The sequence below is a fragment of the Phaethon aethereus genome (genome assembly GCF_964289735.1).
Source record: "Phaethon aethereus genome assembly, chromosome: 1".
Taxonomy (NCBI): Eukaryota; Metazoa; Chordata; class Aves; order Phaethontiformes; family Phaethontidae; genus Phaethon; species Phaethon aethereus.
Genome location: NC_138575.1, coordinates 68,075,233 through 68,087,020, shown reverse-complemented (window position 1 = coordinate 68,087,020; position 11,788 = coordinate 68,075,233). Strand labels below are relative to the sequence as shown.

At 46.1% G+C, this 11,788-nt stretch overlaps 1 protein-coding gene across 1 annotated transcript in view; it reads right to left on the bottom strand.

The window, feature by feature from the left end:
* Nucleotides 1–1,785: 1,785 nt before the first annotated feature.
* The window catches only part of TMTC1 (transmembrane O-mannosyltransferase targeting cadherins 1), a gene marked incomplete at both ends in the record, with an annotated part of 144,531 nt that continues 134,528 nt past the window's right edge, over nt 1,786–11,788 (bottom strand). The window contains 7 exons of the mRNA XM_082012675.1: nt 1,786–1,926; nt 2,671–2,748; nt 3,833–3,955; nt 4,347–4,484; nt 4,613–4,757; nt 5,566–5,701; nt 8,700–8,802. Coding sequence (XP_081868801.1) covers nt 1,786–1,926; nt 2,671–2,748; nt 3,833–3,955; nt 4,347–4,484; nt 4,613–4,757; nt 5,566–5,701; nt 8,700–8,802 — 864 coding nt within the window. The remainder of the gene's footprint in view (nt 1,927–2,670; nt 2,749–3,832; nt 3,956–4,346; nt 4,485–4,612; nt 4,758–5,565; nt 5,702–8,699; nt 8,803–11,788) is intronic.

Below are 11,788 nucleotides of genomic sequence, written 5' to 3'. Positions count from 1 at the left end.
ATAATCTGTCGGTAGTTTGACCACCGGTAGTGGCTAGACACCGAGCTTTTCAAATTAAGCCAGCACAGCCACCATCACACGGCTGTCCCATCACACTGAGTGAAATTCGGAGCTTGCTGAGGTGTCATGGACAGCACCAACTAAACCCAGGTGCCACATGGGTCACTGCCACACAGGTGTTTCCCTGACAGATGTGTACCAAGGCACTGCACACCTAATCTGAACTGTCCTTTACTAATAACGCCAAACCCCGGGCTGCTCTTCTGCAGGGACTGGCCACAATCAAGCTCAAATATAACAACTTTTACGGTGGTTTCCTTCTGCAAGAGGAACAAACTGATGAGTTACCCTGTTGTCCAAACCCAAAGGCAGCAGCACCAAGCATGATCCCACTAACACTTTCTGTGAACTGGTAGAAACCTTGGTGGAAGCAGCAGAAGTGCTGTTCTTGCAGTGACAGTATGGTCCAATGTGCTCTGCAGCCATCTGCTTTAGAAACATCATTAGGGGGAGTTATTCAAGCATGCCTCGGTGTGGTGCTGCATTTTTCTAACTTCAGACTATAGAAGTCACAATGTCCAGCCATGTGGCCAGCTGTGAAGGATACTGCCCAATTTGTATAAAACAGAGAAAATATATTAATTATTTGATTATTATAAGTTAAATAAATAAAGCTCAAAAATAAAAGCCACAATTCTGAAGAGAATTTGTTTTCCCACTTCAGTATTTAAAAATATAGATTTATGACTGATCAACTATAGGTCATTTTCTGTATCTTTTGGGGGAGGGAGTGAGAACACTTTGACAAAGTGTTTTGTCAGTGTTATCACCATGATAAATGGGCTTTGTCCCTGCACACCCATAAAAGAGCCTCCTTAGTACCTTTCCAGCCTAGGAAACCTTCCCTAACCTCTCTGTGGCTTTACTTTACCTCCTATATCAATCAGTTCTGTTTTTTGGGTTTTTTACTGGGGATGGGACAGGAGGACAAATAATCCTAGAGCTTCCCATTGCCTTTGGATGCTTCCAATTTTTTCAGAGTAATAATTATTTGGCTGGGAGGGACAGGGCAAAGGGTAAAGCCGTATGATATTTGACAATACTGGCACCATGAACCTGAATTATTATTAAATTACTATCATCTTATGAGTAAAACATTCAGCTGAGGTTTTCCCTCGAAAGATCATTTGTCCTACTTGTAGAATCATCCTTCTAGGGTGATATTCAGACACTGTTTTCCCTTTCTTTAGAACAATTTTCAAGTCACATTTAGAGCTGTAAAAGTGGCCGCTATTTCCTCAGCATTAACCCTTTGAAACCTTTTTATGTGACCATTATGACCATCTTTCCTGGCTCAGAAGGACATGGCAGCACTTGCAATGAAGCCCATCAGCGGTACTTCACGTGAACGAGGTGAGTCTGTGTTGAGAAACAGGAGGTGCTACTTCACTCCTGCTGCAATGGATGAGTGCTTTGTTTCCATGGTTTCCCCAGTGATAACCAAGATACTGAAGGTACATGTCCCATCCACACTCCCGGTGTGATTAAAATGGGTTCAGCCTAAACATAAATCTTGATTAAAGGAAGGTTTTCATTCATTCTCCAGCATGTCCCACAGGAGCCAAGTGTCTCCTGTAACTTTGGTCAAACACAAGCATGCATTCAAAATTTGCCTTCCATAATTCTAAGTCCTATGAAAGTTCCTTCAGCATCACTTCAAGCAATATGGCTTCCACCATACTCTTCTCCAAGGGGCATAAGTTTCTTTCCACTGGTGACTGAATGCTATGTTTGGTCTTTCTCCTGAACTTCCTGAAACCGTTTCTCCAAGCGATCCAGTTTGGCCAGATTCTCCTTCAGCAACTTGCTGTTTGGAACCAGCTGTAAGGCTTTCTCATAGTAGCCACGGGCAGTGACGTAGCTCCCCTACAAAGAAAATGAGTGACAGATCTCATTTGCATTCCCTGACATAGGAAGTTCATTCCTTGGGAATGGTAAAGACCGTAATACAAAGGAAAATGAGTTTATAAACCTTGGTATTGTTAGGTAATGGGAATACTTCTTCATTATGAAATGGATCACTCAGTGCCATTAGCCTAAATTTGATCAAACACACATGGCAAGAAGTAGATTTACATTTTTCCATTACGTTGTACCAGAACAGTTAATTTTACTCAGCAATAGGATAGCTTGAGGATATCACACAATACGACTCCTTAAGACCCAAATTGTAATGATATGCTAAAGTATTCAAAAAGATAAGCAACCACAGGGCAGGCTATTTCCATAATTTCATGCCAGTATTCTGCATTAGACATCTTTATTAAATCAATTAGGTAGAAAGGATTCTTAAATGTCGACTAATGGTGACATTTTTCTAAGGTAGGTCACCAATTGAAGCAGGAAAACTTCAGAGATGGGCAGGTTGTTCCTTGCAGCCTGTCCTCTTACAAATATGGGATTTACATTACAGGATACATACTCCCAAGCAAGCTGGCTGGGAAATTCTAGTTGGGGTGGACAGACTTTCCTCCTTTTTCGATAGAATTCGTCAGGGACACTCACTGTTCACAAACATGTGTCTCTTGGCAGTCTGAAACCGATTTATCTTTCTGTCCTGCATAGTAGTCTCTGCAGCTGATAGCTTAAGGAAATGCAAAATTGTCATACCTTGATGTGCTCAATGCCTCCCATATTCATCCAGGCCTGCGCTTGGTCTGGGTTGAGCTCCACTGCCCGTTTATAGCTCTACATAAATATCAAAGATTTTTAGATTAAGAGCCTGACTCGTCAAACAAAACCAGTGCTGGAGGGGAAAGAGAAACAAAGGTTCCTCTCCTTCTGAATCCATTTAAAATGTAATTTCAAATTCTCCTCATATACAATGCACAAGCTGAATTTCAGTTTCTTTACAGCAGAGGCAACATAACACAGTGCTTCACCACTGAGCTCATCTCGCAGGTTTCCCCCGCCCACAGCACTGTATGAGGAGTCACACCAACCCCTGCGACCTTCTCCCTGCCACCCTGCACCACTGGGGTCTCCGGCACGTCAGGGTCATGTCCTCGGGCAGGTGCCTGCCACCCAGAAGTCATGTGTGAGCTGTGATGCTCCTTATCTGCAAGGTTTTAACTGGAGCTGGCAGCAGACTGCGGTACAGCCACCTGCACAGAGGTTTCACAAGGACCTGAGGGCAGTGCTATTCCATCCCGCTGCTTCTGTCACTGTGCATGGGAGAGGAAGCAACAAGGACCTTCTGGATTCTGTCAAACCGCACCATTTTCATGGTGTCACAACAGGAAAGGATTCAAATCAGGATTAGACATTGCTAGGGATATGGAGAATATTCAGAACTGTCCCAATAACAATAATATTCTGCACTATTATTTAACGCTAACATAATTTCTGAGCTATCAAGCCCCCTGCTCCACAGGATAAGCCGATCTCTCAGCTATTAGGTAATGAGGTGAGATACAACAACATGGTGGGCTCTCACAGGTCCCCAGGCTTGCAGCCGAGCCACCTGGAGTTGGCCATCGCCAGCAAAAGGGCCTGGGGCTGGATGGACCAAGGGTCTGGTCAATGAGAAAAGGCCCAGGCTCCTCCATAGTCCCACCACAACTCTGTACTTAACCTCTCAGAGCAGGGAGCTGTATTTCCACATAGGAATGAGGGAAAAAGTTGCGACTAAGTCTGGCAAAGTTAGCTGCCCCATAGCTTTAGCTGTACCACTGGCGAACTGCCAAGCTCCCAAGCCAACAGTATCAGATGCAATGAGCTAACTCTATCTTTTAACCTACAAAACTATTCATGGAGCTTAGAGCAGTCATACCTCAAAAGCCTTGTCAAGGAGATTCTGTTCTCTTAGCTGGTTTCCTTTAGTGAAAAAGAGCTCTGATATGACTTTTGGATCCTTTGGTTTTAGCTGAAGAGCTTTTTCTATCGCTTCAAGTGCCTGTGAAAAAGCAAGAGGACATTGTGTTGCTGTATTCTGCACCTTTCTACTTCTCATGCTCTCCTCACCGTTAGGGCCTCCCAGCATAAGAGTCATCTTTCTCCTTCCCTTGTTTGCCCCACACTGTTAACACCTGCGGAAATGAGTTTTTTAGATGCCTGTGGCTGATGGGCAGTGGGGCTGACAGCAGCAGGAGCAGTAAGCGGTAAGAAAACCACACTGCTTACCTTCAGTCCCAGTACCTAGACAAACAGAAGGTTTTAGTGAAAAAATAAATCTACTGGGTATGCGCTAAGGCAGGTGACATGTCTCTGGAAAGACGGACTGTAACATTCAATCTGAGCTCTGTTGTGTGAGCCCTCGGGACAAGAGTACCCCGCGGCCATGGTACCTTGGCATAGTGCTCCTGCTTGCTGTAGATGGCTGACAGAAGGCGGTAGCACTCCAGACACTCTGCATCCTCGTTGAGTATATGATTCGTCATCTTTTCAGCTTCCTTCGTCTGCCCCATCATTGCTAAAACCTGAGCCTACGGTGCCACATTATAAAGTGTTAAGATCTCAAAAAGCTCAGCCCTTCTTAATACCTGATGCTGCACCCAGCAGCTGGTGCTCCACTGCCGTGGCCCTGCCCTGGCCGAGCTCGCCGCACACTCACCAGCGCCAGTCGGATCTCTTTGTTTGAAGGCTGCAGTGATGCAGCTTCTCTGTAAACCTGCAATGCTTCTTCATACCGCCCCGTGTTGTAATACAGAGCCCCCAGAGGGGACAGGATTTCAGCCTTCCGGGATACCTTCAGTGCCCTGGAATTTTGGGAAAAAGAGATGCTTCCAGGTGTTGTGGGGATCAAAGCAGAAGAGCAAGGAGTGGCTTGTGCTGGGATGGAGCAGCAAAGCTCTGCACCTTGCATGGCACGTCCATCCCACCCTGGGGAGCACACATTTAAGGTCCCATGGAGGGATGAGCATGTGCACAGCAACAATCCCTCTGGCCCCCTGAGAAGGGGAAAGGGCAACCTCCAAAGTGCATGTGAGCACATAAGCAGGGGTGGGGATGGCTGATGGTGGCAGAACCCAGGGAGTGTGAGCACAAATCGGGAGGCCAAAAAGGAGGCAAAAAAACCCCAAACCAATCCATCCTGCTACATACTGGGAGTAAGAGCCTACCTACTGGCATATTGGTGGGAAGGGCTGGAGTTCCTGATGGTGCTGAGGTTTTGGTGCAGCGCTGTGCAGCAGTTATGGCTGTTACTGGCACAGCACCCAGAGACCAGCTTCGAGCAGGGTGGGAGTTGTGCTGACAACCTGCTCATGCCACCGAGAAACCTCTAACTTTATCATTAGAGCATCCCCCAGCCAAAAGCAGCAATGTGTCCATCCTGGGGGCTTGGGAACGGTCCAGAGAAGTCAACACTGCCTGAGCCCATGCTGCCTCTCCAGGCATTCCCCAAAAATAGCCAAATAAGCAAAGGTAAATCTGTTTTCAAAAAGATGGAAAAGGAATGCGGGAAAACCCAAACATGCATTGACAGATTCACTTATCAGAGGTGCTTTAGAGAGACAAGCCGTACAGGGAGAGAAGGGAAACCTCTGTCCCATCCTAAATTCTTACCGCTTGTACCATGCTTCGGCCTCTTTGTTCTGCCCCAGGGAGCGGTGAAGCCTGCCCAGGTTCACCATGGCCACGTGGTGAGTGGGGCTCAGACGGATGGCCTGCCTGTAGTGGGACACAGCTCGCTCAGGAGCCCCTGGAGAGGAGAACAACCATTAAACTGCTCCTTCAGAAAAATCCCATTGCAAATTCAGCAAGCAATAATGCTCTGGGTGTTCTTCCAGATATTGCTCTGTGCATGGGAACCATTTTGAGAAAGAAATCCTGCCTCAGCCTTTCTAGAGATTAAAAAATTGCTGTCCCAATTAAGATTTAAGCTTTGGTATCCAGAGACGATCCTGAGGAATAGATTTTCTAGGGGTGGCTTTTTGCAAGTTGAGGGTACAGCCACCAGAAGATGACTCCTGACTGAAAGCACCCTCTGATCATGCTGGGGGGGGGGCACGCACCCCCTGCACCAAGGACAGAGCCCACCCCAGGAAGTGCTGGGGTGCATGTCCCACCTCCCGGACAGCATCCTTCCACCTTGGCCCACTGGAGAGATGGGCGACGGAGACACAGAGAACAAGCCACTCGGTGTTCCCCACAGCCCCACCAGAGCTGCAGATAGTTTCAGCTCTTTTCCTCCACCTCTGTTGCGTTGGCCCTGCTCAGTCTCTGTGCATCGCTCAACAGCAATGGATGTAGCTGCTGGTGACCAGCTAATTCCCACCCTGGGGCAATAAATCCCAGACCAGAGGTCCCCAGGTGCCTATTTTGGAGCACATAGGCACCGTCTTCGTGTCACAGAGAAGCCATTGGGTGGCACTGCTTCGCTGCGTGGAAGCGTCTACTGGTGCAAGGCCCCGCAGTCCATGACATCACTGAGCACCACAGCAAAACACACCACCATGCAAAAAAGAAAAGTGCGAGACCACTAGCCCAAAAGCCTGAAGTTCTATTCCTAATAGTATAACTATATTTAGCTAAATAATGTCTTTCCTCAAGAAGGATCTTGCAGCACTTTCCTCAGGCCTGCTGACTAGGTACTAAATAAATTAGTGGGGCACAGTATAAAGTTCCAGCATTTCAGGAATGCGCATATTTTATTTTTAACACCAGTGCTCGTTTAATTGGTTTGTGCATTCTAGACCAGATAATCCCTGATGAAAACCAATACTCACGGGGCTTTATCCACCAACAAAGCTTTTGAGTATTGGCTTTTTTTAAGCCAAATCACTGCACGATGTATTTAATTCCATTTCTAGCTGGAAAGCAGAACTTGAAAACAGCCTGAATGTGCTGGAGCACTGAACATATGTGGGAATTTTATTTTCATAGTTTTTCAGATCTAGTTTTGTTTTCCTGAGACTATCTATGTAATATAAAAGTAACATTGACACTTCTTGGCGTCTCCTCTACGGGACAGAGGAGGGGCATCTGTAGGGAGATTTGGAAGCACTTAAGATTCATCCAAGGCCAAGGACATATCTTTCAGGGTAGGGCTTCTCCAAAGCATCCAGCAGCAGCCTCAATCTTCTCCCACTGCTGAGAAGAATTGTTTTTGAAAGTTATTATCTACAAAACATCCTGGGAAGCAGCTGGGCATGCACTTCAGTCCGTAAGTCAGCTGGTGCCTCCCCTGCTCAACACACAGGGCTACTGCGCATCGTTAAGTGGTCTGTGACCACTGCAGAGATGTCTAGAGTCACGGCTCCCCAGAGCTGACGCTTGCTGGAGGCTTGTTGCACAAAATCCTGCAAGTTAATTGGCGTGGTGCTTCACAGCATCTCCCGGTGCCCGCTGGCGAGGAGCGCAGCCTTGTGACAGGCTTGCTACCAGCCACTTCCTTCACGCCTTGTTATGTCTTCAGGGGTGTTATTTACACATCATGCCTGAAGTATCAAAAGTCATTGGGTTTTTTCCTGTTGTTTGTGTGTAGCCAAGTGTAGGAGTAAACCGAAAAAAGTTAGTTTTGACTTTGGCAGAACACGCAGGTGCAAAAAATAGAAAGTGCACTGCACGACGTTTGAACCACAATCTTTGGCAGGAATAGGGCAGTTTATCTGGGTTGGGAAGCAAAGATAAGTACAACATCGGAGTGAAATTACTGAGGAGTTTTTATTATTTGAAGGATTGAATTTTGCCAGGGCACAAATTCAGAACCTCAACCTCTGTTGCTACTGCCATGATGCCTTTTTTGATTACAAATACGCATTTTGGCTTTGTATTTATTTCACACTGGTACTACAGAAGAGCGATGGCTGAGCATCATCTCAGAGGTAGGATAGCCAGCTGCAGACTGACAGACACCATCGTCCTTTCTTCCCAAGCACCACCTGAGCCAGGCACAGTAAGAAAGGGGCAGAATGGGTAGCAACCACGCACTTTAAGCCTGCAATATTCCACCAGTGAGTCTCAGCTCTGTTCTGGAGAGACCAGAGCGAGACAGTAGTTTGGTTTCCACTAGTCATTTGTCAAACTTGGCCTTGCTTATAAAGCTGTCAGTAAAAGGCGGCAATTACAGCGCCTTTTTTTTGTTGATGTTGTTATGTGGATGCCAGGAAGTGCCTGAGTCCAAGGAAGTTGGACAGCAACCAGGAGCCCAGAAAATAAAGGCTTTGGATATCATTACGGAGCTCCTGAGAAATCAATTGACCCCCCAGTATCTTAGGTTTTCTTTTCACAGATGATCGTGGTTTAAAAGCCATGTTTGTTTTTATAGCGGTGGCACTCAACCTTTAGAGTCAAAGAGCTGCTTTGTCACCAAGTAGAGCTGCAAGTGCTCCAAAGACCATAACAATCCACTTGTGTGCCTGGGATTTGGTCTGATGTGGCCATGCTTTCCTGGAGAAATGGCAGTGTTGTCAGGGTGCTGCCCAGCCCAAACTGAAGAGGACAACTGCCTGTGCAAAGATGGTGAGAAACACTGAAGGAAACAGCCGGGCTGAATGCCACTGCCACACAGTGCCTTGTGACAAATTTCAGTACACTGTGCCGTCTCAGCAGCACAGGGATATTTATTTCCAAGTTACAGTCGAGGTGCATCTATTGCTTTGGAAGCTTTTGACACCCTTTTAGATGCATACTGCTGAATGGAACAAATCAAAGCAAATAAGGCAGAGAGGGAAAATCCCTTGCTCCTTCTCACTTACCGGTATCAACCAAGAAAACACCGTAGTTGTTATGCAGATCGGAGCTCTCTGGACAATTCTCTATGCCAGCCTTGTAGACCTCTTCCGCTTCCTTAAGCCGTTCCTTAAAAGAGAAGCAGGTTTCTTAGCTGTGGCAGAATGGGTGTCAGCACCATTTGCCACATACCTGCATTTTGTGACAAGTCCCTCGCTGCATGGGGAGCTTGGGGCGACAACCCACCCCGCCTTATAGCAGACCAAAATTTTAGCCCATGGCATGGATGCAATATAGCTGCCATCTGGTATCCCAGAGCAATACAGACAGCTTCCCCCATACATTTGCAACTGGAGCTACCTGTGAAACAAAAATAACAGCTGGAAATGGTGGCTCCTGTGCAACGTCAGCGAGCTCCAGCTGGGCACGCACCCAGCTGGGAAACACACAGCAAAAGGGGTCATGTCAGTTCTGCTGAGAAATAGCTGTCATCTGGGAGCAGATATATTTTAATTTATTTGTTTAATGAGCATCTCGCTGACTAACTTTTCCCCTCCAGAGCTCTGCTGTTCATTCCCTAAGCAGCAGGGAAAACACAAGGAACGAAAGCTCGGCATGTGCAATGGCTGGAGGATGGGGAGCTCATGCAGGGGGATGAGGGAAGCGGGAGGAGGATGGGGGCAATGAAAGAGTGGGGAAAATCTGACAGATTCAGATTAAAAACAGGCGTTGTCAATGTGTCAGATGTAGCTCATTGGGATTGATGGGACATGCCACTGCACTGATTCCCAGATATGCTGAGCCCTTACAATTTTGCATAGATTTCAAAGAGGTTTGCTGGTGCTTAGCATTTCTGGAAAACACAGATCTTTTCTTTGGGAACACCCTGCCTATGGAAAGTGTCCCACTGGCCGGTCTCTGTCTAGCCTGAGCTACGGGCAGCCTGGTCCCGAAACAAAACTAAGGTGTCTTGTTTGGATCAAATAGCAACTTAACAAGGTTTCCACTTCCCTCCAGCCAGACAGCATGTGCCCACTGCCTGCATGCTTGCTAGCACAGGTTATCACAGTCTTCCTCCCCATCTAACAGCTTTGCTGCTGGGTGTATTTATGGAGAAGGCCATTAACAGCAGAGGCAAGCACAGTGCAGAGGGGTGTCAGGAAAGCCTCCAGCACCAAAGATGCTTTTTTCAATTCTTCCTCTTCTGTGGAGCGGCACAGCCCTACAGTGACAAACTCCACAGCCTCCTGATGATGCTCAAAAGCAAAATCAGCCATCTGGGTCTCTGCCAAGGAAGGCCTGGACCCACCAAGGCAGACCTGCTTGGGAGCTGAATCAACATCGAAATACGAGGTCAGTTCGTTCCCAGCTATGGACTCTCTTCAAGTGCTGCAAATCCCAGAGTTTCCGGGGCTTTCTCTAGATTTAAAGGGTGTACCTGCTGGCAGCTTTTGCTCAGTAGCTGCTTAAATGTGTGGACTCCTTTCTCACCTCCTATTTCAGAACTGGAGACCTGGAATTAATTGCATTGTAAGAGTATGACTTGATGAAAGCACATGGTTTGCCATGGTTAAGTGCTTTCACATTTACATGATAAAGGTCAGCCAGCAGAAATGATAGCATGTGATAAAACACAGAAACACGTTTTTAAAAAGTGCTTAAGTTTGGACATTTTGGATATATATATTTATGTGAATTGGACATCATTATCCTGCGGTGTGAGGAAAAGTGTAGAGACCGTCAGAATTGACTAAAATGAAGAGCAACTTTTTGAGAAAGCATCTGTGTCACCAAGACATAAACAAGCATATTTTCAAAGCTTTTTGTATTAATTTCTTTTCCTCTGATTTTAATTTTCAGCCAAGGAATGTGGCTTTGCATGCACATACGTCAGTTTTCTTCATTTTATTTACTGATCATAAACCCGATCTTTAAAGCATGGAAGGGCTGTTTTAAACTGGCTTAGCAGTGTCCCAGGTCAAAACATTCACTCTCAGCAACAGTGAGCACTTTTAGCATTTTTATCATGGTTGCATTGCTTTTTTGGCACCTATCATCCTGACCCTGCATGCCTCAGAGTCTGGGATGATTTCTGCAACAAAGTGTTTGCATTAAGCGCAGTCAGAAAGTGGGAAGGCTGGGCCCTGCTTTTTGTGCCAGAGCTTTCTCCCTCGCAGCCTCTCGTCTTCTTGGGAGAAATGCTCTAAGTTCATCAAGGCTTGATTCTCATTAACACTTAATAATGCCGCTCCCAGACCTTCATGAAACATTCATCAACCTCACAAAATTCAGAAGATTGGCTTAAAAAATTTATGAGATTTTTATGATATTAAAAAAATTATGCATGTGAGAATCTTTCAGTTGAACTCCAGAGTTTTTAAGTCTGGATTTTTTTATGGCTCAGTTTTTCAGTCTGGTTATGCCTGAGTAGGCTCTCTGCAGCTAAGTGGGTTAAAAAGTTTCTTCTTCTTAGTGTAGGCTGATATTATTACAAACACACACAAAAATCACTTGAATCCAGAAACTAGGGCCTGAAAAGAGCCATCAAGTAGCACGAGATGGCTGATGAAACTGCAAGAGCTGGGAAGAAGGTGCTGTTCAAGCACATCAGAATAAATCCTGGGGAACCAGCGTTACAGGAGCGTTGTGAGAACGGCAAACAAAAATGTTTGATTTGTGGTACTAGCACCACTGCAGCGAGCATGGAAAACACGGAAAACAACAATACATTGCGATAGAGTTACGATGTCAAGCAGAAAGAACAGCAAGATGGGCAAGCATTTATAAAAGGCACAAACAAGCCAAACTGTTTTATACAATGTGGCGGTGTTTTTTTCCATGTCAGCTCTGGCTTCAGAATCAACTATCAAAGAGAGAAAAGGACAATTACATTGAGATACAGGCTAATTCCCTGGTGCATGAGGCATTCCTCTCAGAGGTATTTTTTACAGCTGTGGGAGAAAAGGACCCATAAGCCCCATTTTGGATTCAGCGACTTTAAGACAGGGGCAACGCGCTCTGTGGGACCGACGAAGGCAATCCCTGCACTATTTCACTGAGCTGCTTCCACCCGTTTCCTCCTCCTTAGCCTTAGCGCAAAGCTGGAGGAGCAGAA